This window comes from Ischnura elegans, chromosome 10 (assembly GCF_921293095.1).
Source record: "Ischnura elegans chromosome 10, ioIscEleg1.1, whole genome shotgun sequence".
NCBI classification, from domain to species: Eukaryota; Metazoa; Arthropoda; class Insecta; order Odonata; family Coenagrionidae; genus Ischnura; species Ischnura elegans.
This window is the reverse complement of record NC_060255.1, coordinates 51074782-51091096: the sequence shown is the minus strand read 5'-3', so window position 1 is coordinate 51091096 and position 16315 is coordinate 51074782. Positions and strand designations below refer to the sequence as shown.

The following is a 16315-nucleotide window of genomic DNA, read 5'->3' as shown; positions in this document are numbered from 1 at the left end:
GAGGAAGAATTTGAGTTCTTGCCATGATTACCCCATGAAATAGGGCAAGGATTTTTCTTTCTTAATTTTGGCATCCATGGGCCACTATCACTATGGTTACCAACCTAAGTCAGATCAGTCTGAACACAGACTGATTTGAGAAGAGAAAGTGAGCTGACTCGGCATGTTGTATTTACCAATATGGAGGTGATATGGATAAAGAGTAACATTAATCTTCACCTATCAATTCTTCTGCCCTTCTGTTTGCCTCCCTCCAGTGTGTTTAGATTTTGCATCTTCATCATGTCTTGTTAATCTAGTTGCTTAATATGGAATCAGTGATGATATCATCAATATTTTATTGTCTCAGGTAATGGCAAATTTAAATAATTATCTGATGCTAGTGAATCAAATGGGAAGGGAACAGCTACAGAAATTATTTGCCATCATTAGGGTATTTTCTCATTCCATTTTGACTTTAGATAGATTCATCATGTGTTCGTATTTTAAGTGATGAATGAGAATACCTTTCTAAGTCGGGAGTGGCTCTTTGTGGGAAGCGATTATTGCAAACCAATTCAATTAAAATGATTGGATAACTTTCAAATGAGGGTAGCCATCTTTGAATAATTTAGCCTTATTTCAGACCCGTAACTTTGTGCCATGGGTGATTCCCCACTTACATCAGTGCCTTTTAGAATGAAAGTGGTCCTTGTATGGCCAAGATGAATTGCTATGTGCAAATAAGCTCGATCAGCTCAGTGTATTTACCACTTAGACCAGGCCCCATTGGTCCGAATTGAGTTTCCAGACTGCTTTTGAAAGTAAAACGATTTGGCCTGATAGAAGACAGATATGGTCGGTCCACTTTGTTTACCAACCCTGACTGAGTTGGCCAGATCGATCTAAGCTCAGTTGGTGAAGGTAGTGTGTTAAATTAGTGGGCCAAACTTATTTCTGATGTTTAGTCAAACAGTTTAAAAAAATTATACACCCAATTTAAATTAATCGATCTATTGTATTGAATGGATTCTAAAAGAAGTTGGATGTTTATTTAAGAATTGAACGACCAGTCTTGCCCCTCATCTCTTTATAATAATACCACTATACCACTTAAATTGTATGATTGGATATTCGGTAAATTTTTTCTTGTTAGAAAACTGTTAAATTTGAGGATGAAAAAATATCAGAAGGGGAATTAACCTCCGCAAGGGCAACCTCTGCAGAGGAACCCTAGAAGGGCGTGTTCATCTTGACTAAGAGATTTCTTACTGTTGCGAAAGAGTTCCCCTTTTAAATAGCATCTTAAGACAAATGTTTGAAATGTAACTAATTATGATTTTACGTTTAAGATACAGAAGAGTATCTTATGAGAATAGTTCATATGAAAGAAAGGGAAATGCAGTGATAGTGATGTGAGAACAGATATGTAGCTGTGTAGAGATCAGTTCTTACCCTAACATAAGCATTATGCTATTTGTCATTGTGAATAAAGGAATTGCTATCTGGCCCAGGGGCATTGCTCTTCCTCTTTGGTCTTCTTTCCCATGTAGTCATCATGACACAATATTACACGATTTATTTAAGCTTGAACTCTCTTGAAGACCCTTTTCACGCTAGTCTATTTGGATTCATGGTGGAATTATGATAATGAGGTTAATGGAAAGTAAGTACATCATCCCAATACTGAAATGTTGAAACTTAGTACAGGTGTTAACGTCATTGATGTTAGGCCGCATTTTTATAAGCTTTCTTAAAAAAAAAAATTTGAGGTGTCAGAGCATGTAGAATTGTAGCATCCATTTTCTCTCCTGAAGACTAATATTGGACTTTTAATTACTATGCATGCAAGGTAAATTCAATAAGTTACCATCATGTTAGAACCCCATTTTTTCATTCCCTGATTTTGCCCAGACTTCCCTTGCTTTTTTGAGTCCTGTCATTTATGACTTGTGATGCCTTTTTGCACTTAATACTCTTTCCAACTTTTCACCCTGATTATCAGCGGTCCCAAAAAAATGCAAAAAGGGGTTTTTATAAACTTAGTCCTCTTGGTAAAATTTTCATCACGGAATTTTTTATCACAATTGTGAGTCTGAAGTCACTCCCCCAGATGAAGTTTTTCTATGAATTTTGTGAATTCACTGGTTAAGTAGCAATTCATTATTCTGTTGTCATGTTGTCGAATAATGGTAAAATTCTTAAGTGGTATGAACTTGGCAGTACAGTTTTTTGTGGTACGGGTTTGTACTCTCTAGGGAACATCTTGGTATGAAAATACTTACACAATTTAAACTAGGTGTTAATGTGCTCATAAGTCATTATAAATTTAATTTGATAAGGTTTTTTTCTTAATAAGATAGATAGCCCTTAAGTAGATAGTTCTGAAAATAGAGTTGATAATAATTACTACAAAATATAAGTGGGAGATTGTGTAAATTTTGAAAACCAAAGGGATTTTTTGGTCCATATTTATATTTTAGGGATGTCCATTTCAGAAGTAGTGATAAAATGAGTAAAAAAGTTTAAACAATTGTGCAAATTCATGTAATGAAGTTCTTCAAATTATGTGACATTTGCCTTGTAATATTGTTGGAAACTCTTAACTACTTCATTACTGAAATAAATATCTTCCTATCGAAGTGTCTTCAAGGAATATTGACTTGTGCATGATGTATCTGTAATATTTTTCCATTATCTGTAAATTACACTAAACAGTGTGTCGTTGCCATAGCTTACTAAGTAAATGCATTCATTATATTACCAATGTTCTGGAATAAACACAATCATAACATGTGCCAATATTCCTATATTTTGATAAGTAATAAATTTTTAATAAACTTTTTAGTACTGTGGCAAGAAAATTTTCTGTGAAATAAGCAACAGTGGTTGTTTGTTGGCAAGTATTTATTCATTGAAACTACATCCACTAACTGTAGCATATTTTTAAAAGTTGTAGTGCATCAATTTCTTTTAAGCCCAGTAATTTTCTGTCTTTCTTTTAGGGCATCTTATAAATGAGCTTAACATGCTAACTGTTGTTGTTTGATATTGTTACAAAAAATAGTTTATCTTGGTATATAGGATTCTTGTGCTTTTTCAGATTTTCATATTCATGTTTAGCTTTTCTGAAGTTACTGATGTGTGATACTCCTTGTCTTGTTGGTGGTATTTACAAGTTGCTTGAAATTAACCATTGAAATATTTACCCTAGAAAATATAGATATATGTAATTGTACTGCTGAATGTGTGACCATTCAAGTTGATGTTTTACAAGCTGTATCCTAATATTTTACTCCTTTCATGTATATAAATTAATATACATAGTTATTATCAGTGTTAGCAGTAGCCAATCAATTGAACCTTATACATATTTAATTATATTTTTCTGTCTATTAGATAGGCAACGAAATGCATGCTTTGTATCAGTAATGAGGGTTAACCTAGAAATACTATTACATAACAGAAAGAGTTTTGATAGTTTTGTTTTCTAACCAGCCTTTAAAGTATGTGTGCATGTACCCATGAAATCTAAAGGGATAGGTAGATGATAGACCCATGATGTATAATACTTCCTTTGAATACATTCAACTTCATTACTCAGACCCTTTACCCATGAGGCAGTATGTTGTTTTCACATTAGTCTCTTTGGACACTTGGTGGGACCATACTAGTGAGGTTAATGGATCTATATACCATGCTCTAATGTGGTTAGTTATCATTTTCAAATATGTCTATTCCGGTAAAATGGACCTTAACCTTGAAAAAATGTGTCAATGGTGCAAGGTTTCTATGAATTGTTTTGATTCATATTTGCTGTTCATAGGAGATCTTTAATTACTTTTCAATGCCCGTTAAAATGAAATTTTGACTCTATGATTGGTAAACTCTCTCTATGTATATTTTTGAATTCATGCCATTTCATCTCAATATTAGAGTCAGGATGTGTATCAGGCATTAGTTTCTATTGTTGTGAATGTGGTGGCATTAAAACCATTATGATTTAAATTTCTGTGTGAAGTAACTTAAGCTGTATAAATATCGCATCTTTTCCTCAGTCTTGAATTTCAAGTATAAATATGGATTTTTGTGATCTTTGAACTGTATCCAACGTGGATATTTATCAAGAGTAGCTTTATATAGACCTATTTTGCAGTGTGTATTTAAGTTCATAAGTTAGATAGTGGTAAGGCTGTGCTTATTCAGTAAAAAAAAAAACACTTGTTCTTTGAGTTGAATACGAACTGAATGCTGTGAGGACATTGCTAATATTTATTTTATGTACATGCTTGAACATGGCCTCCACACCTTTGCCAGAGTATTCATTGATATTAGAGAATTTAGACAGGGTATCTGTCAAGTTATTGCAGAATGTATAAATATTATTCTATTTCTCCCCAAGCATGAATAGAATTGAGTGTATCCTGTTCATTTTTTCATTGCCACATTAACTATAGATCACCACTTGTTCTCAGGTATAGGTATATAATTGACATGGAAAGATTTTTTAATGTACATATATTCATTTGAAGCTCGTCTCTCTGGATAGTGTTTCAAAACTCCTTCCCTCCTCCTATCTATAGTTAGGTGAGATCTATTTAGCTTATTTTAGTTATAAAGGTGGTGGAAAACCTTTTTCTGAAAGCTTGAAGGGAAAAAATTTAGGTCTCGTTTTCAAGTAATACTGAGCCAGTCCTTGGTTGCACCTATGAAATAGTGAATATGAAAGGGGTATGTAGAAGCACGCTCTCATTTAGTTTCTAGCTGTTTTTGTCAAACATATGTTTATTCCCAAAGAGCAGAGTCTTTTTTAAAGAGTTAAGAGGAATATTATCCACCAGTGTCAAAGATCATGATCTCTCTAAGTAGTTGAAGTCATCAAAGCTAGTTATGGATTTCCATGTCTCATGTGTAAATGGCCTTATCTTCCTTTATTTTATGTTTCAATCCGGCATGCTCTTATTTAATCTTGCACTTTACAGGCTTTTGTGGGAAGTCCAGTAAACCTGCCCGAGTGATATTAGTGGCCACTCATCCAGACAGTGTGAGGTGTCCTCGTAATCAACAGGGCGAGTATGTAAGCACTGAAGTTGAGCACCTTCTGGAGCAACTGGAGAGGAGATTTGGGACAATATTTGACCTTCAGCATCAAGTGATAACTGTGGATGCCCATGTCCCTTCCTCGCTGGGAATGAAAGCATTAAAAGCATACCTTGCTGAGGCTAAACAGAAAATTGTTCAAGTATGTAATTGTGAATATATATATAGGCATGCATTTATGCATGGTAAGAATTACTTTTTCATTCTTACATTTATTTTTTTGCCAAAATATAATTTTTCTGTTTATAAGTTTTGTAATACTCTGTTACTCACGCAGTCACTAACTAAAACATATATTAGATATCTTGATGTTCAACTTAGAAGTATATGATGGTAAATAGTGTATAATTAGTGTGTCATAAGTGCATGTGGATTTTTAATTCGGATCTTGTTGTTCAAAGTTTTCAAAGAGGTTGGTTGATACATTTTGCTAAGGTGACATGCTCTCATCTAACAATCCATGCATCCTAAGATTACTGCTTACTAGTATTTCCTGAAGTGCCTTAAGCTTTAAATAGGCTAAAGAGGTTGCTTTTTTGTTTTGTGTTATGGATAAGGGGTTTTTATTCCTCCCACTCGTCTTCCATTGTGAAATGTCTGCAGGGAAACACTGCGTGTAGTCATCGTTTGACCTCTACATCATTCCGTGGATACAAGGATTATAATCTACTAACAGATGGTGGTGATGGGGGACCAGAGTTAAGTACGCTTTAAGGCACTATTACTCATGTCACATTTTATCGCTTACATTTTGTACTATATAAAATTCGAGACAAGAATACAGTGAGAAAATTTGATAATTACCAAGGTATAAATCATAGGTGTGGTGGAAATTAATTTAAATGCTATCCTTTCCTCTTAGTTTCTCAGTTTCTCGTCAAAATAGGTTAGTATTCTGTTTAAGTGAATTTTTATTCATATTATCAGCTATGGATAGTATGCCAGAGTGTTGTAATGTAGATTGCTGTTCTTCAAGGTCATGATGGCATGATAGTAATAAAGGTAAAAGTATTGAAAAATGAATTCCTCTTTAAAATTTTAATTTTAATATTACGAACTTTGGAAAAGTTTTCAGTACCCCTTTCACGATTTAGTAGTTTATTGGGTATTACAATGTTTGCTTTACCTGGGAAAAATACCAATTGTATCTACATATTTTTATTTAGAGGAAAGTAAGGGAAAAATATGATAGATGTGATTATTACTTCTGTTATTAATTGCCCTGCATTCATCAAAAGTGAAAAGGGATTACAAAGCCATGTAACGTGCTCCCTAAGAATCTTAGACCTCAGCTGTAGGGAAGATGATATGTCGATGTAATCAGTTATAACTTTAAGTAAACATGCTTTTTGCTGTGAGTTCACCATTTGAATTACTCATGAGTTGGTCCTTTTGCAATATTACTAATAGGTTGAGTGTTGTTTATGGAAGATGTGAGAGGTTATTCTGTCATAATTTTATATGATAGTATGTATATTTAATTTTTTTCAATGCCAGAAGCTAAGAACCTCTTTCCCATTTCTGAATCACCTTTGATTTATCCATTATTAATTATCAAAAAGTTTCACTGTATTCTGTGCCTGTATTTATTCCATGTGCACTGCAGATTTCTGTGCACCCAGCTAAGTGTTCTCTCTGGATTACAATCTTCTTTGCTTCCTCCTTTCGAAAAGATTGTGGCTTATGGTGCTAGCTTTGAGGATCATTTGAATGAAATCAGCTCTTAGGCAAAGGCATTTGGTGAAATTTTATCTCAAGTGGGGATGGCTTTTCTGCAGTTCAATTGGTCAATATTTGAAAGAAAGGGGGAAGCATTTAAATCCCTGCTTGGCTTATATCTCCACGTCTTTTCATCTCTATATTCTGAAGCCAGAAAAAATATAGGCATGATTTTCTTCAGTGAAAACTCTAATATGTGTGAATATGTATAAGTATATATACTTGACATATCTGTGCCATTTATGAAAGTTTGTCCTGTTTACATCTCATCGAATTTCCATTCTAAAACTGATTATTGGAGACTTATCCTAATAATGCGTTTCCAGTCTTCCTCTCAGTGCTATTTCATGCTCTTCAAATGCTTAAACTGCTTCAGATGTGACTATTTCATTGAACCTAATTTTTGCTTGCTTTCTAATATGTCAATATGTATATTTTGTCGCTATATGACAGTGGTAACAAAGGTATTTTAACTATTCTTTTTGGAAAATGTTTCAGGAAGGTAGTGCCCCTTTCAGTAGCCACTATTCTTCAGATAACATAAAGTTAGTTGTAAATATATATGTATTTTTCTCAAGAATATTTGTGTCAAATGTGCATGAAATGTTGGTGTTTGCTGTGTAAAGTAGTTGTTGGGATTTGAAATAAAGTACTTTCCTAATGCATGTTGTGCATGGCTACTCTATTAATCATCGCATGCTTCAAGGGAAATGTTGTTCATGTTGATGACTATAATATTGAGGAAGATATGCACTATTGTGACTACATGCTGTTGTAGGCTTTATAATTATTTTGTGTGCATGTTTTTATTTTGCAGGAGCTACCAAAATCTACTGGGTTTTTGGAAGCAGTTGTGAACTGGCTTCCAAATTGGAGGAAGACCTCGCCTACATTCCCTGTGGTGGACTGGTTTCAGTTTGTGGACCTACTCCATGCCAATGTTAATCCACTAGCTGGAGATGAACACATGAAAGAATTGGTTCAACAGTTACAGCTCATGGGGGAGGTAATAACTCTAGTTTTATAATAAATGTTCATTATTTTTTTCTATATCACCATTTGATTTAAGGAAAACTGTGATTCAAGCCTGTCTTTAAATGAAGAATAGACAATTATGCATCATAAGTTTGGTTTTACATACAATGAGTGCTACATTCTATTTTAAATGGATTATACACAAGTATTAATGGGGTTTTTATCACAAAACCTTACGATTTTCAGAGCTACTTTGAATTCTTAGAATGGGAAGCTAGATCTCTTTCATATCTTTCATCCAAATCAGCCTTACTGCTTCACTCTCCATATATTTCCCCTTAAGGTGCTTAATGAAATTTTTACACATGTATATAGTGTATACCAATTTGTGTGTCGCTAGATATTTCATAAATAATAATGATGTTTATTGGCCCCATTGGTTTGTGTTACAAACATAAGGCAATAAGGTAGTTTCCTTCATCAAAGAAAACAAAAGGCATTGATTGTGATTCGTTACCGACCATTGGTGTATTTATAATATACAAATTATTTGGTTTCAGAAATCCCAGTTTAGATGAATGTTAATGGTCAATTTTATCCTCATTTGGAAAATGCCAGATTGGTGCCCATGTGATTCCACTCCACGTGACGTCACAGGGACCTAGTTTCTATACGAGTAGATAGGAGTTTTACATCGTCTGAGATTACCAATGCATGCATGAGGCACAGAGCTCAGGGAAACATGCCCTAATAATCACCTATTAAAACTGGCTAAGGTCGGAAAATTTTCTTCGTTTGATAAGGTATTAATAATCCTTATTTAAGCCAAGCGCTACCAGCTAGCATGGTACTTGGCTACGTGCTAGCATCCTGCAACGTATCAGTGCTCAAAGCCTCGCCCCAAGGCCACCTCACTTGCGGCAGCGGGAACCAGAACGACGTCACACGGGAGTTTTCCTGGCATTCATACTTAGCCGTCGCGTGTTTGCGCTCTTGAAATTTTTCACTTTTCATTTAATCGCAAAAAATAGATATCGTCATTTAAAAATCTAAAAGCGTGAAATACTTACTCCAGGAGTAATACTCTTTCGATTTTGGCAATAAAAAAATATTAGGAAACCACCCTATTAACATATTTAGTACTTTTAAGTCTTTTCATTAATTAGGATGTGAAATTGGATCTTCCACAAGACAGACACAATTTTTAAGGCAATTAAATAAGGATAACCACCCACCAAGCATCCAAGATGGCATGGTCTAGGTCGGGGCAGTGTTGCCAGGTAAAAAAGGGAAACACCTACAAAGTGCTCCGTGAAAAAAGGAGCTGGAACGGATAACGAGCGTGAAGGACCCAGAGGAAGAATCACTTCTTTTGGTGATTCGAAGAAAGAGCTTGTTTTGGTAGATGAGTCTACATCGGTGCTCCTTATGCATTTGACAGCGTTGTATGACTAGGGGAGGGTGTGAGGTGCGTTTGGGGGACAGTGATTGGCTGTAAATCATGCTGGCGCAGGGTTATTTGCCCCTCCTATTGTGCCGTCATTGGACAACTCTCGCCGGCCGGACTGTATGCAAGGAATCGCGGAGTACGGTGATCCTGCAGAATACAACACTGCATAACAATTGTGCGCTAACTCACTATTGTGGCAAACTGATCTAGCTGGGCGTGCAACGCAGCTGGAGCTGAAAAAAATCGCTCTCCGATGTAAGGAAGAACGGGCAAAACGCTGAACAGCTCCTAACTTCACACCGGATTCAATGATACTTTGTTCAGGTTATGCCCAGAGTGCAAGTCTACGCATAGCAACAGCCGAGTCAAAAGGCACCAAATTTGAAATTTTTGAATGCTGGTATCTCTGAAAGTTCGTAAATCGAATGTGCATAGGAAGAGGACTAACTGTACATCAAATTTACAAGCTGTGATGAGTCGGTCACCATGATTCCCTAGGAATGCAGCTTATTAAATGACGTTGCGTGTATGGTGAAGAAAGAACCATAATTGATGCTCTTGGTCACGGTGCACGAGGAGAACTTAAACGTGGCGTGATTATTAAAACTTAGCATAGTGAATATCCACCTAAATGCCATTGCTTATGTGTGGAACTTCGTAATAAAGTTCATTTTGTAACTGCAGGGACCGGAACTGAGGTTTGTAATTTCGTAAAAACAAAAATTTCGTGTTAACGTTTATTTTCCTATAGCTTGGATTGGCCTTTTCATCGGGACCAACGATTTGCTTCGTTATGAGGAGAACTTTGTAATAACGTTGTTTGAATTAGCGAGTGTGTATGTACAGTAGAACAAAAGAGATTAAATGGGTCATGTACAATGGCTGAAAGAGATGGTTCACTTACAATAAATATTCTTCTAATGAATAGTAGGGGTGTTGCAGAAGGTATTATTTTACTCTAACTTTGAAGATATTTAAATTGTTGATATTTTTTAAATCAGACGAAAATTTATTGTGATGTATTTTTTCATTACAGGTTTTGTATTTAAAAAGCCCCACTCAAGACCTTGTGGATTTGTGTCCTCAGTGGCTTTGTTCTCATGTGGTTGGTCAGCTTCTTTCCATTGAGTTTATGAGTGAAGCTAGAATAACTGGATGTTACACAGTGGATGACTTTCAAGTTGCTTTTTCTGAATGTGATGCTTTGGATATGCTCCAAGTATTGGAGGCTCTTCAGTTATGCATTCAGGTATGTTAATTACAATTTATTTTGGTGTATAAGGCAACTATTATACCCAGGAAAATATTCTCAATCGTCATGGGTCATCCTATATGCTGGGTCTGACCTCATAGTGCTGGTTTTCGAACTTTGCCACGAGACTACAGCATCAACAGTGGCTGTATAGTGTGGGGGAGGAGCAGGGGCGCAGTTAGGAATTAAGGCTAGAGGGGGGGGTTTCAGGTGCAACTAATACTGGGGGGTTTGGGGGTGTGGCATACCCACCAGGGTAAGCGGGGGCCCTCCTTCATAAAAAATAAAGATAAATAGTTCAAAATGGTGAGTTTTACGGCATTCTGAGAGATATTTTATTAATCCTTACACAATGCTATAAATAATATTGAACCAATTAAGTAAAATAGATTAAAGTTAAAAAAAAATTTCATTGAGCTCTGGGGGTTGGAGTTTATCCCCCTCGCTGCACCACTGGGGAGGAGCTCTAAAATGGCCACACCTGTATCTCCATCTTATGTAATCATATGAATGCAGCATGGGCACTGTTGTTGAAGTAAAAATAATATAAAAGTAGGGATGGGTTATCAAATCTGCCAATCTCCCCAGATCCATTAAATCCATCAAATCGCCAAGATTCAAAGATTAGAATGTGGATTCAATAAGATTTTAACTAGAACACAAAGCATTTTTAGTAGCACCCTAATCTTTCTTACAATTACAATGTGAATAACTTGTACATTTATGCTATCAATTGTTCTTGCTGGAGATAAAATCTAGGAGTGTAATAACTTACTCTAAATAGCAAATAATACAACTTAAAAGTCAATATTGTTTGCGTTGAGCTTCCTGGGGTTTCATGGCCTTGGAATTTGAAATGGCATATGGACTTCTTAATGGTGCTTTCTGAAATGGTTTTCCTTGCGGCCTATTCAAGAGCCGCAGATAGTACTCCCTGTGAGCAAGCATGGGAACTAGGAGTGGTATCACTCAGTTATCTGGTAATTGCTCAAGAAACATTTCTTCCTGGAGGTGAATTTACATACATGCTGTCTGTAAATTTTCAAAATTTTATGAAATTTGTGAATATTGATTTGAGATTTGATTCAAATCCCTGAAAGATTCTATTGTGGATTTGGATTCGTGAAAATTGCAGATTTGACCTGTCCCTATATAAAAGCATGGATATATTATTTTTATTACAAGTTGGTGTGTGTTGGGAGAGGGGTAGCCTTATGCAGTGAGTATGGCCCAAAATCCATATTTTAACTTTTTAAGTTGGGGGCTGTTGTGGATGCCCATTCATCTTATAAGCTGGAATATACAGTATATTTTTCTTATTAATGAACAAACAAATTTGAAAATTTTCATGATTTAATTCACGATTGATTGAAATTTGCTATTCTTTTATTCTCTACCCATCAGTGTGAGAATGATGGAGAAATTGAGTACGAGTTCCCATGCTATAATCTGGTGGAAACATTGGATGGTCTTTGGGATGAAACTGATCCTAGATATATCGGAAGTGCTTATGGAGGGGTTCGCCTGAGGCCACCTCCAAATACTTCTCACCTGCTCAACTATATTTTTCCCAGGATTCAGGTAACTTCTTTTGTCCTAATAATGTGTAGCGCACACTGCTAATGTTCACTTCAGCCTTAATGCAACGACTTCTGTGAATGAAATGATTGGTAACACGCATTTATAGATTAAATAATATAATGTATAAAAGAGAAAATCCCCTAGGAAGATATGAACTAAGCCCTCTCTCTATAGCAGAGGATATGGTTTATCATACCACAATTAATTTTTGAGCCAGTAGAGAACTGTGAATGTTTATAATATCTAAAAAAAATAATAACCTGAATCACACCAGTATAACTTCAAAATGGATCTTGGCTGAGGCTCTAATTGCTTTTCTGACAATAATAATTATAATGAAATTCGGTCATTGACAGTTACGATTCATGTAGCCGTAATTTTGTAATTTCCTTCTTTGAATTATGATTATTGTTGATTAGTGGTAGAAAAGAAACAATTTTAGGCCCGAATTCTTAGTCGACCCTGAAGGGCCAACCGACCCTGGATGCATCATCAGCCCCTATATAAACCGATCCTGCCCTACATACGCCACTCAATCCCTGCATATGGCTGTTTGGAAGTAAACGGGCCCTACTTGATATAGGGTACCTAAACCAGCCCTACACCCTACAAAAAGATGGTGGCCAAATTTCGTCTTCTGATCACTTCAATTAAGGAATGTACGTCATAATGCATGTTAAGGGAGATGAGCTAATACAAGTCATTTTAAAACACACATAAACACAACACAAAGGTAATATTACTACCACATTATACTCATCGAGTGAAATAAATAATAAAATTGGCTGAAGAATAATAAGTACAATATAGCAGTATACATCACCTTGTTTCTGCAAATATATATTAATATTTTTCATGTTTGGTGCTTGGCATGCTTTTGAGAAACCAATATGTACTTTGTTTATATATAATCATGGAAAACGTATTTTCATGCTGCTATATGCCACATAATAAACTTACCGTAATACTTACTAATGGAAGGTAAAAGTGAATGACTAACCTTGATGATGCAAGGTAAGTTCCCAAGTCAATGATCATATCCGCCCCATACTTCGGTTCTACTTTTGGCTCGATATGAGAGTATTTGTAGTGATAATTAAGGTCTGACACGGCCCGGCAGACGACACCGGTTGTTTCTTTACCTTGACTGTTGCCCCAACAATATGCCTGAAAATTATTGGACCTCTTTTCTTAGTTTCATAGTTAGGTCCCATTATGCAGAGATTTCAGAGAACTTGACGACAGAATTACCCCCCACCACTTATGTAGGGTCGACTGAGAAACGCCTGTAGGGGCCTCTTGTTATGTAGGGGCGGATATGTAGGGTCGACTAAGAATATGGGCCTTACTGTGTTGGGTTGTGTGTACCTGTGTAATGTGTTAAAAAATGGTTGTTTTTATCCTAGGTCCACCTTAGAAGGGCAATGCAAAATACATCAGATCCTGACAGTGATCTCTATCAATGGCTTAGGGGCTCAAAGTTATGTTCTGGGTTGGTGGAGAGTTTGCTCACTCTTGAAGAAGATGGAGAAGCAATCGAAATAAAAGTTCGTGGTCCAACGGCATCAAGAGTTGCTTGTTTTTATTTTCTGGAAGAACTTTTAGGAATAGTAGATCAAGTAAGTATTTCTTTTCTAAATGATATTTTAGTCATACCCAGATTCCTCTCTCTTTTAACAAATCCATGGTTGAAATGCAAATTTCTATAATTAGCAATTTTTATATCCTTGCATTCCAATCGAAAGAAAAATGCAATGCCACTATTATATTAATTTAAACTCCCTATGGTTTGGAGGAAAACTTTTAAATTTTTAGGATTTAAAACATTTCCTTGTGTTACTTACCCATAGCTGCTGAAGAGTTGGTCTTACAAAATGTTGAGGATGGTATGAATAAATTCTTGTCCATCATGTTTTTCTGATGAGAATAGAGACTTTTTTTATTTTTTTTTATATGTGTCCAGTTGGTAGGAGCCTACCTTCCTCTAAATATCTTATAATTTAGTTTTTGGAAGTTCCCAAACTTTTTCTGGTTGAGTCTTGTTTTTATTGTATTAATATGGAGTCCTCAAATGATGTATTAATATTAGATTGTTTCATGCTGATGAAATGCTGGTTTTGCTCTGAAAATTGAATTAAATTTAATGGTCATTGTTGTCATCTAATTTTTTTTTAATTGTGTTTTTTCATGTGATATATATTTTGCTGAAGAAAGAAAAATCTGAAATGTTGTGCAAAGTACAGAAAAAAATGTAATCCCCTTTTAAATCTTAGTCTTAGTTTGTTCTTTGATTAATTATTTTTAACTCCTCTCTGTACCAAATGAACCAACCTACCTATAATTGAATATCCAAAGAAATAATTTACTAAAAAAATAATCACTTGAGCTGGATTTGAATTCAGATTCATCAATTTTCAGTCATGCAAACTGCCAGTTAATGGTATCTAGACATCATTTTCCAAAGCAAATTATTTATAGTGTGTTACTGAGCAAGTTGTTCATGTCACCATTCCTCATTGTAGCTCAGGAGAATTGGTCGTCCTAGGTACTTAAATCACAACCAAAGGAATAAACCCTAATTGCTCAATGGGGTCGATCAAGAAACAACTTTTGAAAAAGTTTGATGTGTGACTTAATGAGCGGAAACACAATTAAATGACATCCTATTGTGGAATGGAGGCCATCTTTGAAGTCTATGCAACCCTATTTCAATATTTCTCTACCTCATTATGAGATACAGTGGCGCAACTGTGGGGAGGATAGTATGTGCCTCTCCCCAGAACCCATTTAGAATTCTCACCTTACGTAGGATAGTTTTCCTTAATTTTAATGAAAAGAAGAGTAAAAGACTTGTAACTTTCTTTTGCACATATTAAATTTAACCATGTTTTTCTAAAATACATTCACATGTCATCAAGAAAAATGTTGTGCATTATAACCCGGTGTGCTGTGCCATTCAATCTAAGCCATCACCCCATAAGCCAAGTCCCAGCCACGCCACTGATTAGACGATAATATTTTTTCACCCAAATTTATACAATGTTTGCCACCATCTCAATAAATCTCAGAGATGCAAAGGACTCTTGGTTTGCCCACAATTGATCTTAAATGCAAGTATAAGGGAAAAATAGCAATATTTTTGTCTATAATTATTAAAACCGAAGTCTTTCTATTGTATTTAATCTCTCACTTTCATAAACCTTCAGACAACTTTTTTTCTCCTGAACTTGGGCTTAAAAACTGAAATTATTGTGCAAAGAGGGTAACCTGCTGGTAGGACATACTTTTTCCTTGCTGTAAAGTGGTAAAGAATATGTTGTCTTTATGGATGCAGCCTTCTACAGTAGACTCTCGTTATTACAAAGTTCACGGGACCGAAAAAGCAGAGGTTTGTAATAACAAAGTCCGTATTAACGTTTCTTTTAGGAATCGTCAAAAAATTTTTTATAATATACGCAATTAAATAACGAGCAAATATATAAAAACTACAAAATTCGTTTCAGGTTCTCAATAGAAAATGCGGTATAATGCAATCGAGAGTTCGTATCTTCCCGAATACACTAAGTCCTTGATATACAAACTAGATGCGTTCCGAGACTTTGTTCGTAAGTTGATAAACCTACAGTCTGGCCCCCGAGAGTTGTCTGACGACAGGCAGAAGGGTCTAGTTAGGGGTTGGGGGCAAGGTTGCCATGTAAGAAAGGGAATCGCCCATGTCACTTGTAGACAAAAGGGTTCTGCAAAGAAAGGAGCCGTAATGGATGGCGAGCATGAAGGACCCAGAGGAAGGTGCCAAATTCGAAATTTGAAATTTTTGAATGCTGGTATCTCTGAAAATTTGTAAAGAGATTGTGCATAAGAAGAGGACTAAATGTACGTCCAATATACGAGCGGTTATTAGTGGGTAACCATCATTCCACAGGAATGAAGGTTACACATGATGTTGTGTGCATACTGAAGAAAGAATCATAATTGACTCCCTTGGGCACAATGCACGAGAACTTAGACATGGGGCAATTATTAGCCCCATAGTAATAACTTAGAGTAGTGTATATAGTTATCTAAATGCCATTGCTTTTTCATGGAACTTCGTAATAAAGTTCTTTTTGTAACTACCGGGACCGAGGTTTGTAATTTCATAATAACGAAAATTTCGTATTAATGTTTTATTTTCCAATAGATTGATTAGGCCTTTTCATCAGGACCAACAATTTGCTTCATAATAACGAGAGCTTCATAATAACGTTGTTTGTATTTAC

General features: G+C 35.6%; 1 protein-coding gene across 4 annotated transcripts in view; it reads left to right on the top strand.

The window, feature by feature from the left end:
* The window catches only part of LOC124166413 (death-associated protein kinase 1-like), a 92894-nt gene that overhangs the window by 70317 nt on the left and 6262 nt on the right, over positions 1 to 16315 (top strand). For all 4 annotated transcript variants that reach the window (XM_046543942.1, XM_046543945.1, XM_046543944.1 and 1 more), the window contains 5 exons: positions 4962 to 5221; positions 7616 to 7804; positions 10260 to 10472; positions 11880 to 12056; positions 13463 to 13675. In XM_046543942.1, the coding sequence (XP_046399898.1) occupies positions 4962 to 5221; positions 7616 to 7804; positions 10260 to 10472; positions 11880 to 12056; positions 13463 to 13675 (1052 nt within the window). The remainder of the gene's footprint in view (positions 1 to 4961; positions 5222 to 7615; positions 7805 to 10259; positions 10473 to 11879; positions 12057 to 13462; positions 13676 to 16315) is intronic.